We start from the raw sequence: 18147 nt of genomic DNA on the forward strand, positions 1-18147 counted from the left end.
GTTTATGGTGGGTAAAGAGGGTGTGGTTGAAGAACAGGGCACTGGGTATGCTTGAAACAGGGCACTGGGTGTGCTTGTGTAACTGTTTGTGAGTTTTTATTAAGACTCAGTCTTTTTTTTCTTTTACAAACTATTTCCCCAGCCTTGGAAAAAACAGTTCACACTGCACAGATGAGGCTGGGGTACACAGAAAATGCTTGGCTACTTGATACAGATTTGGGTATCTATCTAATTTACATAGTATATATCTATTGCTCCATCGACACTGATTCTCCAAAAATAAGCTATCAACACTACTAACTCTCAAAACACCTAACAACCGCAACAAACCAACCTACTCTGCAAAGAAAAATTCAAATGACCACCACTATACAGAGCTATCCTATCCCTGAACACACTTGATCCCGCCGCGTGATTCACATGACAAACTGAACCAATCAGGTGATTTGTATGACGTCCGAAGCACTCACCTGCTTCGAACGTCACTCAAGTGCTTCAAACGTCAGTACTCAAGTGACCAAACCACACCTCGGCACAGTGGTTCGATACAACTGCCTCATGAGCTACCGCGCATGTGTCAGAGGACCATCACTATCACATAGGTGGCCGTCTTAGTCTCCTTTTGTCCTTAATTAACTTGAGTTGGACAAATTGGTACCTTTTTCCATTTCCAGCATACACTACAATGCAGGTGCCATGCTGGAGGTTGTCCACAAGGTGGTGGCCTGTGCTGATAAATGTAAGCTCTACACCAGAGGTGTCCAAATTGTTCCACAAAGGGCCGTGTGGCTGCAGGTTTTTGTTCCAACCAAGCAGCAGCACACCAGACTTGTCTCATTTAATCAACTGATCTCAGTCTTCAGACAGTTGACTGGTCAAACCATGTGCTCTTCATTGGTTGGAACAAAAACCTGCAGCCACACAGCCCTTTGTGGAACAGTTTGGACACCACTGCTCTACACACTGACTGGGTAATCTGGTATTTACCGGCCGATGTCCATCTGCATTGAAAGGACAATTAGTTGTATGAATGAATGTCCTCAGGTTTCCACAGGCTGGATCCCAGTGTTCATCACATATAGAGCTGGAACAATTAGTTTGATCTAGTTAGATAAATAATTTTTTAAGCAAAAGTAAAAGACGCTCATTATATTCATACAAAACAAGGGCAAAATCAAACAAGTAACGCTAAATTACCTAAATTTAGCTAAATTGTCTGTGGTGGGATCTTATGATCTGAATCACATCTTTGAATTAGAATCATTTTGTTGTCCGAAGTAATAACTAAATTCAAGCCGAGCATGTTACACAGTGAATTATATGTGGGCACAGTTTTTGGCTGAGTACACATGGCTTGATACCAGTTGCTATAATGTATTTAAAAAGGGGGTCAGTTCATTTGTGGTCATACAAAAAGGTGCATACTACAAATCAAAATACTACACAGAATACAAAAGTAGATTTAAATGCCATTTCACAGTCCTAACTGTCAGACCACGTCTGATGTCAAGGTTTACATTTAGTTTTCTATAGGTCACATTAGCTGTGATGTGTATGACTCAGTGTTTGTTTCTTCCCTAACACAACAGTCTGTGTGAATCAGTGTTACTAACACAAGAAAGCGCTCACCAGACACTTAAAGCAACACAGCTTTGTTTCAACACACACACCTACACACACAGACATCTGTCTTTTCAACATGACTTTATCAGCACTTTCAAGCTGACTAACTCTAACATCACTCAAAGGGAGTACTGACATCAGAAAATGATCGCAGCTGTGTGTGTGTGTGTGTGTGTGTGTGTGTGTGTGTGTGTGTGTGTGTGTGTGTGTGTGTGTGTTATATCTTCTGTGTTGGTCTGCGTGGCACCCGCAAAATGATTAACTCTCTTAACCCCCTCTCCTCCTCTGTATGATAACTTTTCTTTTTGGGACTCTAATCATTTCTTCACCCATCATGAGTCCTCCTCCTTCTCCTTTCTATGGAAACAACCACACAGTTTTGTGTGTGTCTTGTTTGTCCTCATCTTCCTCTTTCTTCTGTCACAGAAACTACACAATCAGCAAAACTCAAAGCATTACAGCATTAAAGAAGATGGGAGTAACTGCGTAAAACAATGATTCATACTTGTATTGATGATATCACAACACCGCAAGAGTTCTTGGTGTAAAATTGTGCAGAATATTACATGACAGTGAAATTAAGAAAAAGTGCTGAAACTCAGTTAAGCATAATGTAGGCAGGATTTACCACAATCATTTAACACACAGTTAAACAAGTTTTCATGACAAGTCACAATTTCTTTTAGATAACACTGGAAAGTAACAGAAGCATGAGAAATTTAGAGAGCTCCACAATTTCTTAACACTTTCTCGTCCACGAACACCTTGTTATTGTTGTTTGCTGTGTCTGACTGTAGCCCGACTTTACTGATAGCGCTCTCTCTCTCTCTCTCATGGGTGAGCAATTCACAGCATGATGGGGGATTTTTCTGACTTTCTCACACTTCTGGTAATTTCTATACTTTCACAGACCTAGAATTCTTTTCTTGCTTTCATCCTTTTTGCAGCATGTCACATTAAGGCATCAAGTAAAATACATTACCTGAGAATGTCTCTATCTTAAATACAGAATTCGTTGTCTTGGTCTTCTCTTAGATGGTAAACCAGCACTATAGAATCATCAGCTCACTTGAAAAAAAAAAAAAAGAACAACAGACAACAATTTTCCCCTTACTGTAAACATAACATGGGTTACTGCAAAGTACTAAAATGACTGAACAGCATAATCACATCAATCAATGATTATGATTATTTTGAATGGTTTCCAATATATTACACTCCCTCTCTTTGATCCTGTAATAAAACAATGTGTTTAAGTCATTACTTGTGCATAAATCTATGTTGCTGAACCTCAAGCTGGACTTACTCTAAATGATTAACAACATGATACCATGTGAGTAGTTAATACAAAACAACACATTATTTATCCTCTTTCATGATCCAAAATCAGTTCACATTCAATTTGTAATCTGACATTAAAAATGTAACTATTTTTCTTAATGGTTTTTAATGTTTCCCTGTGCTTTTGAATCAACCAGTGGTTCAGAGTGATCGTTCTGTCTTCCCATCCACACCAGTTTAATATTCCTGTGTGCTAACTGGCTATCTATGCAGCATATCCTGCAGATCTGCCACCACATAGGCAACAACGGCCCACAGTGCCGAGCAGAGGTTCATGTCCTGAGGGTCCTGAACGGTCATGCTATCACCCTCACTGTGGTGGAACCAAAAGTAACGACTGTCTGCCACATGGAGGCTGGCACCTGGACAAGAGACAGAGAGAAAGATAGGTAAAATACAAACATGCAAGAGCCACCTGTTTAAACAACCTTGGACTCCAGGTCATTAAAATTCACATCTGAAAAGAAACAGAAAAGTTGCATCTGGTTTAGTCCTCCAGGACATTTCTGTGCCTGGGAAGGCAAGGTCCTTGATAGTAAGAGGAGTGAATACATTTCTTGGCCAGGCTGACCACAGCGTGTGACAAATAACTAAAGCCACAAAACTGGTGGAGAGTAAAGGAAGAAAACCTCTTACTAGTCTTGGTTACGATATAACAACTTTCACTTCCCACTGTGGTTACCGCTCTCTTTCGATCTGTTCATTAACTTGATCTTCAGATTATTGGGCATGCTTTGCTTTGCTGATGCATTTAAAATAATAATCACTGTTTTGGCAGATGCAAAACAGAAGTTCTAAGAGATTTAGTTCATAAGCACAACTTAACTTAAAAACTACTTTATCAAGTTAGTAAAATACAAATACAGTCCAGTCACTTCATTTTACTAGCAACTGGCTTCAGTTCCAGTATATAGTGTTCATAGTCAAGGCAGGTCATTGACTTTTTCGAGAGAAAGTCAAGGGTGTGATCTGTTTTGGATAGCAGTCTTTTTTCCAATTTAGCCACAAGGTTTTATTACAATTTTTCACTGCCAATGTACCCCTCCACACTCCAGCCCAATAGGTGGCAGTAAAGGAAAAATAACAGGTAAATGTAGAACACAGAAGAAGCTGAAGTTTGTTTGTTTTTAGCTTGGTTAGCTGTTCGTAGAGGCTGACCCAAAGTAAGCTGTCATACATGGGTCGCAAATGCGCTTATCCCGAGTGCAAAAGCACGGAGGGCCTGCACTCTTTACCGTCAAACAGAGAGATGGCACACCGCTGGCTGCATGCTCTGGGACGGCTGGACATACCCACCGGCTCTGTTTACGTGTGCAATCACCACTTTACGCGAGAGTGCTTCTCCAACTATGCAGAGGTGGAAATGGGATTCAAAAAGCAGCTTCTCCTCAACCCTGATGCTGTCCCCACCCCTGCAAAGGTGGTGACACAGGTGAGTAAAGCTCGCTGCACAGATAATGGAAAATAAGATCACGCCAGCCTCTGACTGTAACTTGAACAATGTGCCACTGAGCTATTGTGATCTGGAGCTCTTTCCATAAAAAAACAAAGGGGGGAAAGTCGCATTTTCCTAGTTGTTGGGTGTAAAACCGAAAACATATCTGTGTATTTCACAGATTTGAACAAGCATCCCCATTTCAGCCAGCAGCGATTTGTACCTGTGCCCAAACCACAATGAGTGAGTGTGTTTTAATAAAAAGTGTAGGATCTGAACCTGTGAATAAGAAGTAAAGATAGTGTAAATATTTCCACATGATGCTGTGATAACCGAGGTGGTGTTTACACTGCTCAGATAAGCCTGTTAGTATATCCCGTTGGGCTAACATTTTTTTTGGGGTAGACCGCCCTGCAGCGACAAGCTGCAACACAAATGCAAAAGCCGCAACACAAATTCAAATGATTGGCAGTGATTTTTAAAAAAAATATAATTTAATAATGATCTTGAGTTGATATTGATATTTGATTGGTTTGATGCAGGAAGTACTGGAAAAAAAACAACAACAACTGAACAAACTGTGAAGGTAGCTTATTTTTTCTGATGTAGGACAATCATTCTGTTTGCAGTCCCTTCTGTCATTAATTTTCAAGTCTGTCAATGATCCTGTGTATGGCTTACTTATATGTTTCTGTGTAGCTTTCTGTAGGCATTATGAGGATGGAAGATGGAGCACTGAAAACTATGCGAGGAATGGTACTACAACTTGTAGTTCACCCAGAAGTGGATGCTGAGCAACTGCGTAAAGCTGCTGAACAAAAAATGAAGGACTTTTTACAGGGTGGTCCCTACTTTCTGCTTTACCGTGATAGTTAACATTCCAGGAACAGACAGACCCTTCACTCTCAAAGCCTACAAGGAGGCACTGGGGAAAGCTTATCAAAGAATCAAAGTGTATATTTGTAAGGCCAAAGATTTCAGCTGTAAGTCATTTTGGAATTAATAGCCAAACAAGACGGGCTCTCCTAAATTGATTAACACCTAAAGTAAAACCTTCCTGTGTCTGATCTTGTATTCACAGCTCAGGAATTCGGCACAGACTCATCTGATTCAGAGGTGATTATAACAAGCCGAAGTGCTGCTGCATTTAATTCAGCTGATACAGTAGTGAGTATAACATTTATCATGTTGCACCTGCTTACATGGCTCATGTACAGGTCAGAGATGGTACACCCTTTATTGGGTCACAATGCGCATCAAATGAGATACTCATGGTGTGTTTTTTCTTCGGCCAGGTATTTGAACCTACCCTCAACAGTACCAGAGATTAGTCTTCACACACTGAGTCAGCAGCTCTAATAATATGTGACTGTAAAACTACACATAAATCATTCTGCACAGTGAAGCTCCAACATACCTGTAGGAACCGTTGTGAAGCTTTTGCATTTGTGTTGCGGCTTTTGTATTTGTATTGTGGCTTTTGCGTTTGTCTTGCGACATTTGCATTTGCGTGGCCTTTCTCGGCCACCATAATTACCTCCTTCAGTCTGGACAACTCCGCTCCTACAAACCGGTGGTTTTCTACTGCAGGTCAGCCTGGGCGTGTGTCACTCAGCCAATCAGAGGAGAGGCTTAGTGTCAGTGAGACAGACCTAAAACACCCCATTCTTTCTAGAGCTCGAGAGAAGCATGAGAAAGGAGGTGTAAACTATATGAAGATGGTTTTGGTTTCTTAAAACCAGAAGTATATCTTTTACAGATATGCAAACTTAAAATTAAACAGAAGAAAGGTGTAAAATATCCTAACCTTAATACTTCCCTCACCACGGCAATAAACAAGCAAATAAATTTCCTTATTTGGTGGTTCTCATGTCAGCTGAAAAGTCATCCCTGAATGTGATACTTCAGTGGTTATATTCTACAGATTATTTTTTTTCTTAGTTAACAAACCACCTGAAAAGACCAAACTCAACCCTTAGCTGATCCATTAAATAAGTACTGTGTGTGATTTTTAAGCTAATTGTTTCTCCTTTTTTTTCTTTAAATTAAAGTATTTGTAACTGGATTTTTAAAGATTATTGGTAGGAAGGAATTTTTGGTCTTTTTTTTAGTTTTTTTTTTTTGGTACTACTAATAATGATGGCGGTACTAATGATAATAAAATAATACTACTGTGGTTTTAGATAATAGAAGTAATAATTATTAAAAGTTTTTACTAACAATATAGTCACTTTTTTTGGACTTGCACTTTGGAATTTGTTGTTTTGAATGATAATTGTTACGATAAAGTGTTGTTGTTTCCTGCCATTCTGTTAAGGGCACTGGTGGCAGTGTTTGTCGCATTTTGCCTGCTGTAAGACACGTAGCCTCACAGACTGACTCCCCAGAGAAAAGATCTGTCGCCACACAGCTATCCATGAAAAGTCTGCACAATCCCATTCGAAGTACAGGTTTGTCGTTCTACTACTCATCAAGAGTTCATACATGAAATTTGGTTGTTTTTGCTTTCACTTATCTGAACACTAACTGCTCATTCATGTTGCTACTGTCGATACAACTGACCGAATTACTGATTTCTTTGTCTGTGAAGCCACCCAGGCAAGAGTGCCCAGCAAAGACTGTGGTGTTTGCACCCTCACCTTTCCCCTGGACAGTCCCATATTGTTCCTACAACCAACAATAGTAAAGAGACCGCGATCATCAAAAAGACCTCGACTCAGCCTTACAGACAAGGAGGAAGGCCCTTCTGAATCCAGCATGTCTATGGGGGTTCGCGAACAAAGGATTCAACATGACTCATGAGCACTCTGTCACTGTTGTGGGTTAGCAGCTGTGTCTTTTTTCACCTTTTCAGAAATATTTTCATGGAGAGGAGTTGGTGAATGGAATAATTAAAAACGCTGACAACTTGAATGGGCTTAACAGCTACCTCTGTCCAGCTGAACTGGTACTTGCCCAAGTTTTTATAATGGACACACATCTTAATACGGTATTCCTGAGTCACCAGGCTGGAGAAAATACGCAACAACTGCATTCAAAGTGTCCTTGAGCAAGACACCAGACCTTCAGCTGCTCCACTGAAACTGTGTAATAACAGAAGACTGTAACTGAGTGTCTTTGTTTTAAGAAGGGTATGTGTTTGTGGTCTGCTAGAGGTTCAAATGGTTTTGGTTTTCAGTTCCTCTTCCTACAATGTGTTTCTGAGTACAATGCGATTGCCCTTCTGTTGAAATTAAACAGAGGTTAAGAAGATGTTTGGACCATTTAATCGTTACCAAAACCAAAAGAATAGAAACGTACAATATAGAAATTTAAATTGAGGCAAACTACTGTGGTTTGGTATAGCTTTTCACTATTGCTGCTCAACAAACATCAGTGAAATCTTTTATATTTGACAAAAATGGACGTCTAAGTTGATAACAATGCTGGTTTGTAAATGTACTGTACAAACAGTGGAGGAAATATTTTGACCATAAAGTTACGTTTCAGCTCTTCAAGTGTCTGTTCTACAGCAACAGGTTGGTGTATTTACACTGTTTCATAGTAAAAATGTATTAGAAATGATAACTAAAAGAATGGGGTGGACAGATGGACAACTCAAAAACACTCTGGCAATGGTAATTGTGGAACAGTGGCATGAAAAGACTTACATTGCCAATCCATTTTCTAAACTTCTCACAGTTCTGGTTTAGATTCACTACAAAATACAGTCACTAAAATCACAGACACACAAGTTCCACTACGTATTTAAATTTGTGCAAATGTATCCATTAAGTGTCGCTGCTTCCTGGATTTTAGGGAAGTGAGGGCAGCGCATCTCAGATTTTCCTATGTTTAAAACACGTGGGATCCCAGCGTGATCCTGCAGAGAGATCCTCTAATTGAAATGGTGCTAGTTGCGACTCCTTTTATTTTTATCTAATACTTTTTCTTCACACATTACTATAGAGGTGTTCTTAAATAAATAAACTGTAACAGCCCCTAAAGCCTGAGAAGCAGGGCCTTAAAAACAAACAGTACACAGACCTGAGCAGCTCCATTACAACTGTTAAATGTTTTCGTAATGTTAGACTGTCACTGTACCCACGTAGCGCATTCTTCTCCTCCAACAAATCCTCTGTGTTGCTGCATTAAAGTAGGAATGTTTGTGGTGCCTGGTTAAGTGCTGAAATGTTTAAATAATGGCTTTGTGTTTTTTTTCAGTTCCTCCTTCAAAGGTTATACAATAGTGTATATCTGTGTAAAAAACATTTCACATGTAAAACACAAAATGTATAAATATATCCATATTACTATGGCTTTATACAGTCTCTAGCTCTTTGCGCCAGTCTAGGGATTTACAATCAGCTACAGTGGAATATGTGCTTTTTTAAAAAAGTATTACTTAGTGGAAAAGGAGCGGATCTGCATGAACATGCATGTACATTGTTTTTGTTTTGTCTTTTTTAAATGAACAAATACAATGTCAATACTAACACAGTGTGATCTAATAATATAAATTTTTATTCTACTGATTCTATTCTGTTATTTCAATTTTATACTTTATTCTGTCAGTTTGTGCCTACTGTACATTGTGTGCCCATCATTCAAAAATTCGCTGTACACCTCAGGCGTGTGGAAAATTTCCCATTCTATTTTAAACATCCTGAAGTTTCCCTTCAGACTTCCAATTAATCCCACTTAAAGAGAAAATCTGCCCCCACTTCTTGCCATTACAGTATCTTATGCTATACCAAGCTATGCTCCGTCCATAGTTCATCATTGAGGATGTGATTTTCTGAATTCAGCATTTTAAGAGGAACAGAGAGTTCATAAAAACCAGAACCACATAAATGAGAAATTCTGGAATTATTTCCTTTTTCTCTTTTTTTGTATTCATGGCTTTATAACGTTTTTAGAATATCAGTTCACTGTCCTGTATTATCTTATCACAAACGTGCTGCTAGTTGCAGACGGACAGATTCAACTAACCTGGTACTCCTGCCTGCATCCACGGTGATATGTCTGTCCCTTCTCCGTGTGCCTCCAGTTTGGTCGTATTAATGGGTGCCAGCAGTTTGACCACTTCTTCCATCACCTGTTGATAAAGACACAGCAAAGTGCTTCTTAGCTTACCACACTGTCGGTTATACACCAGCGCTTTTAAAACAAAGTTCAACATTTGTATTTAAAATACTGTAATTCCAAGATTACATTTATTCATTTATTGCAAGGATCAGGTAATGCACCTGATCCTTGGAATAAATGACCATTGTAATTCAGACTTAAGAGTAAAGAGTAAACATTCTGTGGCCACGTAATTAGACATGACAGTGCCACATTCACGCAAAGGAGACCGCAGCTGTTATTAAGTATGGATTTTCTGCATGTACTTCTACTGTTTCTGTGGTACAAACTACTTCCCACATGTAATTTAAATGCACAGTGAGGTTAAGTGGGAAGTTCAACAGTTAAAAACTGTCCAGTCAAGATACTAATCTATGACACCTTGCAGAAGCTGTGTTTTGCAGAATTGAGACTTGTAAACCAGTATAACTGCTCATAACTGTGCAACAGTGTTGTGTTTTCAATCCCACCTTTTGTGCTGCGTCACTGCCAGTAAACTGAAGACCGTGTGGGGTGAATGTCCCCAAGTCGGACTCCATGACAAGGTCAAAGTTGGACAGGTTCACCTGGGTGGGGAGAGGAAGTGAGTGGCCAAGAGAGCACAGACACATGAAAAACAAACATTGGTGTGCCTGAATAATTGTAAACAATACAAGCTTCAGTCAGTGGAAATAGTGAACCACTGAATAGTCTTCATATGAGGCCTCATGAGGTAAAGTTAAACATATTAAGAACAGCTACAAGGTCATAAACACTCAACCAACCACCAGGATTTGCTAGTGCAGCTGCCTTACCTGATTGAAATCATTTAAATTCTAATTATACATCAAATGTAAGAAGTAGACAGTCCACAGGGGAGTTATGGTACATTGGGGGGAAATGGTACCAAAACTGCAGTAACCTTCTACCTCTGCTTTTAAGACTGCAGTTTATTATGGGTCAAGGCCTGGTACGCAGCCAAATTTCTAAAGAAGGAAACTCTGTAGATTGCTGTTTAGATCCTTTGCACCAAGAAAAACCTGGTATCTCTCCAAGGCCTCTTCAGTTCGCTGGAAGTATACTTCTACACACCAGCGGTCTGTACTTTCACAATGTGGTGTAACCCTTCTTGCTTCTTACTAACAGTGTTTGCTTTACTGCTGTTACAGTGTGTTTCATATTAAGTACTGCAGTAAAAGTAGACAGTAACCTTGTGTAGATTATAGTACTGCTGCGCTCCAACTCCACCTTGCTCCTCAGCTGTCCACAGCACTGTTCGCAGGGTTCTCCTTGGACGCAAACCTACAAACAGACGATGAGACAAATGAACACAGCGATAAAATGCAGATAAAATGCACATACTGAAAAAGGGAGATATTAGCTCCAGTTATAACTATCAAAGTTCTTTTTTTTAAAAAAACTGTATTACACATTAAACTTTACTGTAATCCTGATCATAAAACTATTTTCCAGCACTGGATCCCATTCTAGGCTCATTCAGTTGCATTCTTTTGTCTATAAGAATACGGCACTGTATATCAGAGTCTGTTTCCTAATTATGTGTGTTTTTGTTCCTCTACCAACAGTTGGAGGAAATTACTGTTTACTGTCTGAGGAATTGTTTTATAATTTGTCTCTAAGTTTGGAACTGGATTCTCTGCTCCTTCTTTATGGTCTTCACTAACTGGCTGTTGGAGATAACTAAAGCACCAGTATAGAAAATGTGATGTTTTTCTCCCTTGCTCATGGAGCTTTAATGTATTTGGCTTTTATACATTGTTCTACCATCTGTCATGAGTTGTACTTTTCTGGCATGGTTACCTGTTTATAAAGAAGACTACTGATCTCAGTGGGACAAACAGGTCACATAAATAATAAAGTAAATCATTTACTCGACTTTGTTTGTTTATAAGTTTGTATGGGCTTGCTGCCGTGTTTTTTTTTTTTTTTACATGTTCCCGTCTGTAGAAGCGCCTCTGTATGTTGTCATGTACTGTATATGTGTTTGCCTATATGGTATGTCTGGCTCTGCTGTATATTACCTAGGTCCTTAATGAGCGACAGGGCCTCCCAGGAAATCATGGCTCCACCTCCGTCATCCATGGCGCCCTGGCCCACGTCCCAACTGTCCAAATGACCACTCAGTAAGACGACCTAGCAAATTGGACAGTTACAAGAAATATAAACACAGAAAAGAGAGATTGAGAGAGTGCAGTGGGACACTTTTTAGGTGCATATCCATGGCAACCTGACCATTTGTCTGATCTGACTCAGACGTGTACACAGGAATTGGAATAGATAACGCTATCTAACCTATTCCCTACTCTACAGCACACACAAATACATAACACAAACATGACACGCCTCAAATTTAAATCTATTTTTATAATATATTTATAAACACTTTTTTTTATCAGCAAAGACAGAAAAACAGACACATAAAAACAGGACACAAAGACAAAAATACACAGTTCGGAGTTTCAAGTAATTTTAAGGCATGAGAATCCAGTCAGTGGGATGCTCCTGACCTAATGTTGCAGGTTACAAAACATCCTCTGACCTGATAAGGCCTGTCTGGACAACAACCTGGAGGACATTCTTTTGGTTAAAATGAAAGCTTTTCTCCTACCACACAACAGACATACAAGTCTATTGTTCATAAAAGAAAGCTGTTCAGAACACTTTTTTCCTGTTTATAGCTGAACCTTTCACCGGTTTACTTAAAAGGAGTTCAGTACTATCAACATCCACATAAATGTGCAGGTCACACACTTAAATGCTTTTAGAATGAGGTATGAATACATCAGCTGGGAAAATAAGACGTACTTGGGCATTTGATACAGGGACACAAACGCATGCAGACGTGCTTCTTTGGGCAAGATGAATCACTGGATTTGTTTTTGCAATACCAGAAGTGTCTACCTCTAAATTCATGTTTTCCATGTAAGGGTTTGTCCCGGGTTACAGCGTGCATCAAGGATTTTACCGTGCAGTCTTTGAGTTTGGAATTTGCTTAAAACCAACTGTGCATCATTTTCTTGTTGTATCATAATTATTACAATGGTTAACCTCAGAGAGATCCTTCTACTCCCTCTGACTTTATGTTAATACACTTTGTCGGTCTTACGTTTGAGGGGTACAGTTCACTGGCTAGTATTGCTATCAGTCTAGCTGCTTTGTACAATGTGCTGACAGTGAAGACAGCTAAATACATTGTAGTCAACATAGTTTAAATTCCGAGAGACTAACAAAGTATAAAAAAGATGTTTTAGGTGTGGTTCTGTGAAGTTTAGAGACACATAACAAAAATATTCTTTCCAACAAATACAAACAAGCATTTTATAATCAGTGCTCATCACAATCACTGTGTAGCAAAATTATTTGTGTTTTAAGTATAATCATAGGCTACACATTGGGAGATTTTAGATTTGAAAGGTAAAAAGTTTAATTAAAAAAAAGGATGGAAAATTTAGAAGTTGAGTGGGTGGACAAACTCCTTGCAACTCATCACACTCAGATGACTCTGAAAAGTCCTGAAACGCTAGATTGTGGATATGACTCACTAAGCCTCAAATGTTCATCTTTCCGTGAATGTGCACATACACACACACACGCCCCAACCACATTTTCTGCTACTGGCAGCCAGAGCACGAAGTCACAGAGCCAGAAATGATGTCAACCATGCCATGTGTTTCATTTCCCTTTTCTATAATGAGGGACCAAGCATTGGTTCCCAGATCAGAATAGTAACAACTTACATCAGCGATGTTCCTCTAGTCTAAGTCTACTGACTGATTTTTCAAATATCTCCACATTTTTCCACAAATTAAACCATAGAGACTGTAGTTTGTAAAGAACTTCACCTGGATTACACACAGTGGAAACTGTTGAAATAAAGTGGACATAATGACATTATTGCAACACCAAGTATATACCAGGTTTATGCTCCCTGTTAACAGTCAAAGTGAGGAATCTTCTGTTTGGCTATCTCAGACTATTATGATACCATGTTTTGCAGTTGTTGAATCAGCAGGCCTCGTGTTTGCAGACTCAAGAGCCTGTGAGGGAGTAAAGCCTTAAACACATTGACTTCATAGTCACACTTCTGGAAAATTTCCAGTGCAAAGACCAACTATCTTCATCTTCCAACAAAACATATCTTGTTAGATGTTACACGGCGTACAGGAATCAACAGTAAACAACAATAACAATAAAACATCCATGCTCTGGTAACCCCCACCAACACACACTTTATTAGTAATACCCATACACCTGCTTATCCATGCCATTATCCAATCAGCCAGGCATGAAATGTTCACATAAACCATCAGCCAGGAGAAAAATACTACCTCAGTAACATGACTGTGGCATGATTGTTGGTGCCAGACGAACTGGTTTGAGTATTTCTGAAACTGCATTTAACAGTTTCCAGAGTTTACTCAGAATGGCCCGAAAAATGAGGACCATCCAGTGAGCAGCAGTTCTGCTGACGGAAACGCGTGTTTAAGAGGTAGAATGGTCAGACTGATTCAAGCTCCTCAGATAACCACTCTTTACAACTGTGTGGAGCATCTCAGAATGAATAACACATCAAAGCTTGAGGTGCACGGGCTACAACAACAGAAGACCACGTCAGGTTTCTCTCCTGTCAGCCAAGAGCCGAGGCTCAGCAAAACTGGACAACTGAAGAATGGAAAAATGTAGCTTGGTTTGATCCCAACGTTGTGTCAATAGTCTAGACTGGTGGTGGTGGTGGTGTGATGGTGTGGGGAATGTTTACTTGGTACACTTTAGCCCCTTTAACACCAATCAATCATGGCTTGAATGCCACAGTCTGCTAATGCCGTCTTACAGCATGATAATGCATGATAAAGCAGGATCAATCTGGTTTTGTGAACATGACCATAAGTTCAGTGTACTTCAGTGGCCTCGCCAGTCACCAGATCTGAATCTAGTAGAACACCTTTAGGATGTGGTAGAGCAGGAGATAAACAACATGAATATGCAGTTAACAAATGTGCAGTTAACAAAAATGTGATGCAATCAACATGGACCTGAATCTCACAGGAAGGTTTCCACCATCTTGTGGAATCCATACCACAAGGAACTAAGGCTGTTTTGAGCACAAAGGGAGGAACTACCCAGTATTAGTATGGCGTACCTAGTAAAGTGCTTCAGTACACACCATGATTCACAGATCACGCTGTGGAAATTTCACACAGCCTTTGCGTGTGTGACACATGGTAAATATCAATTCAGTTTGGTCAAGTCTAACCAGAAGCTCCTCCGCCATTCTTCTTTAATGTTCTACATCTCTGTTTCACACAGGTTTTATCAGTCATATTACACATCAGTGCAACTAAAACTTACATACCCTACTCAGCTATTTAGAACATGCTGGTTTAACCCAACTGGGACAGCCCCTGTGACTAGGAAATGAAGATTCCTGCTTCTCATCCAATTTTATTCAGTCAGACATGACTGAATGTCAGTCTATGTGTGAGCCTGTCTGGGCTGCACCACACATTTCCCACAGTGCAGTGCTCTGTTTGTCCTAGTTGCAGGTCAGTGATCCTGCTACAGGTTACATCCATTCCCACTGACTCATTAGTTTCATGCACAGCTGATTATTCATATTTTACAAAGCCTGATTTAAATCTAATTAAAAACAAATACTAAGAATGACTGTAGTTTGCCATACTGGCAGTACTGGGAAAAAAACACCAAAATGGAGATTCAAGTCATCATTCTGTTTGTTTACATTACTATGTGTTCACAAACTGTTTACTCCATAAAAGGATGGGTTAATTTCAGCAGGCCTATAATTTTAGTTGAGTTGTTTAGATTGGCCAATGGAGAAAAAAATGAAGTGATCTAAGAAACATGCAGTAATTTCGAGTTTGTAATTTATAAAAATTGTCCGATTTTAGGGATTCATTAACACAGAAACAGCAAAAAACAAAATTTCAAGTCGTCAAAAAAAATGCAATCAACAGGTGAAGACGGCTTGTTTATATGATGTTGTGTTTCCATAGTAACCCACTGAAAGTGACATTTCTCAGTATTTCCAGCTGAGCCAAGCGTCAGCACTTCTCTGGAAAGATTAGATCTCGATCTCTCTCTCTCTCACACACACACACGCACACGCACACACACCGCCAAGAAAGACTAAATATCAGTGGGACTATTAGAGTCTGCAAAAAGAGGTTTCAATATTATTTCTTCTTATCACCAAACCCCAAGACACAGAAAATAAATTATCGAGACAGAGAGACAGTGTTTTCCTACCAAAAATGTAATCCTAACTGTACATCTGTTTCGCAAACAATTTCCTTAGAAGACCCACCCAACAGATTTACCCCAACACTAAAAGGAAAAAAGAAACCGTTGCGTGATGATATACAGAGATACACAAGACAGGGGAAAAAAGCTTGATAGGCAGGTACAGTATACGTGAGTGTGTGAGTGAGTGCTACCTGCTCAGGGTGCTGCCAGCCTGTTATTTCAGCCACTGTGTTGAAAGAGTCAGCATCTGGCAGAGTCTTAGCTCCCATTGTGAGTCTGACCACAATCTTTTGCCCCCTCTGCGCCATACGCCACATCAGCTCAGCGTCCTCCACAGTGATACAGGCTGTAGGGATGGGCTTCACTCCATCCTGGTAGTCCTGCCAACCTGTGTGGGGACTACAGAGGGAAAGACAGAGAAACATTACAGTTGACTAAACATTCACAGACAGATAGATAAATAGATAGATAGATAGATAGATAGATAGATAGATAGATAGATAGATAGATAGACAATTACCTATTAATAGAGAATGGAGTGATAGATCGAATAAGTGTGGCCACAGCTCCCACTTTAGCAGCCTCAGAGGCGCCATAAGCACGGTAAGCCACTGTCTCCCCGTAGCTGACAAATGGCTGGTTAAAAACCACAATCTTGCCTATGGCTTCACTGGCTCTATGCTTCAGTTCCTCAAAAGACTGAACCACTAACACTTCTGCCTTGATACCTGCAGAGATAACAGGGAGAACGTGAGGAACAAAAGGGAGATGGATGGCAGATGACAGGCATTAAGATGATTTTATACATTAATGATCTTTACCTTCAGGTGGTGTTCCTACACTGCTACCCAGTCCCAGCATAGCCAGGCTTTTAACCCTGGGCAAAATCATTTCTGCACTCTCCTTCCCTCTCACCCAGTGAGGAATTTTGACAGGCTCTGGAGAAGAAATGGCACAAAAAGACCCTAAATCAAAACTTACTACTTACATTCAGCAGTGGACAAGACCCTGCTTTTAGGGATTCTTTAATATGAGCAAAGTGAAACATGTCTACACAGCACATGTCTAATATCCTGCATCCATCAAGACAGATAACAAGGCATACTCACCCAGATGGACATCCAGCCCATCCTGTGTCATAGCTTTGTACATGTATTTGATAGCCATGTCCAGGCTCTGTGAGCCACTGACACGGTTCCCTATAGTGTCGGTGAAGTCAGCCAGCCGTCTGTAAGAGCGGTTCTGGGCCGCACCAAACACAGCCAGGTCAATGATCCGTTTTGCCACATCAGCGTAGCCTGCTACCTCTGCTGCTATATCTGAAGCTGGGTTCACACAGAAACACAGACATTTTCAATCCAGTGTCCAACATGATCTGCAAATTACAGGATAGGAATGTGGCATGTATTTTTAACCGCTTGATTTCTTGATTTCTGTACCACGTTTTTTTTCTTTTTTAATAAAATCGAAATCATAATCTAATACCTTTCCTTGCCGTATCATTGGATGCAGCCCTCAAACTCATGGGCTGAGCAGAGAGAGGGTGACAGTCACACATAGATGACAGCATGGAGAGCAACATGAAGAGGGAAAGGAGGAAAAGCAGTCTCGCCTCCCAAGCCATCTGTGAACAGAGTAATATTAGTGTGATTGTAAAGAATCTCATGGAAGCTAGCCAAATAACCCTAACAGGGAAATTCTCTGTAAATAAGAGCACATAATTGATCCCACATTGCTACAAATTTACTTGGAAAACACAGGACTCAACAATATCACTGACTCAATCACTTATAATGGTAATGTAAACCTCTTTACAATGTTGGGGTTATTCAACAACAGGTTTTCAATAATTCACTCTAAAGCAGCAGCACAAAGCTAATGCTGTGTAGTTAATGTAATCGAACTGACCCCAACCACATGAAATCCCATCTGATTTGTTAAGGTATCGTTAGCTTAAAGTTACAGTTTTACTTTCAGTTGCAGGATCTGAAAATGTCTATCGGTTTTGTCTGAGTCTCAGCTTGCTATCAATTCAAACACACCACCAAAATGATCACGTTAACAAAGTCGCTAACAAACTCCCAGAAATTTGTTTTATTGATTTATTCCCTTTTTTTAAAAATCAGAATCAACTCATGTTAACTAATGTTACTGAGGACGAAGAGAAACGTGAGTAAACGTGATTTGAATGCTCATTTTAAAAAACAACAACAACAACGACAAACCCTTCAGGCCAAAGTTAGTGTCTTTGTTATCGCTGACGTTACAATTAGACTTTAAATAGCTGTAAGAGTAATGTCCTGACAGAGGACCGAAAGCAGAGACTGAAATATAAACACCGTTTCCGCGCTCGTGATCTCAGCGTGCAAAACGAAAGT

General features: G+C 39.9%; 1 protein-coding gene across 1 annotated transcript; it reads right to left on the reverse strand.

Annotated features, from left to right (window-relative positions):
• Positions 1–2116: 2116 nt before the first annotated feature.
• LOC121186225 (carboxypeptidase Q-like) lies at positions 2117–18131 on the reverse strand. Its single transcript, XM_041044911.1, has 11 exons — positions 17995–18131; positions 17255–17393; positions 16879–17094; positions 16591–16707; positions 16290–16497; positions 15961–16168; positions 11527–11638; positions 10695–10786; positions 9976–10071; positions 9371–9476; positions 2117–3326 (listed from the first exon to the last, which is right to left on the reverse strand). Exons 2-11 carry the CDS (start codon positions 17391–17393, stop codon positions 3166–3168), a joined length of 1455 nt encoding a protein of 484 aa, XP_040900845.1. The 5' UTR covers positions 17995–18131; the 3' UTR covers positions 2117–3165.
• Positions 18132–18147: the final 16 nt, after the last annotated feature.

This window comes from Toxotes jaculatrix, chromosome 8, assembly GCF_017976425.1.
Source record: "Toxotes jaculatrix isolate fToxJac2 chromosome 8, fToxJac2.pri, whole genome shotgun sequence".
Classification (NCBI taxonomy): Eukaryota; Metazoa; Chordata; class Actinopteri; family Toxotidae; genus Toxotes; species Toxotes jaculatrix.

Excerpts from the sequence above, each read along its gene's own strand:
- LOC121186225 (XM_041044911.1), bottom strand. The coding sequence starts at position 17,393 with ATGGCTTGGGAGGCGAGACTGCTTTTCCTCCTTTCCCTCTTCATGTTG. Across the intron at positions 11,639-15,960 it reads GCTGGCAGCACCCTGAGCAG|GTCGTCTTACTGAGTGGTCA; the intron begins GTAGCACTCACT and ends CCAATTTGCTAG. Across the intron at positions 10,787-11,526 it reads GTCGCTCATTAAGGACCTAG|GTTTGCGTCCAAGGAGAACC; the intron begins GTAATATACAGC and ends GTCTGTTTGTAG.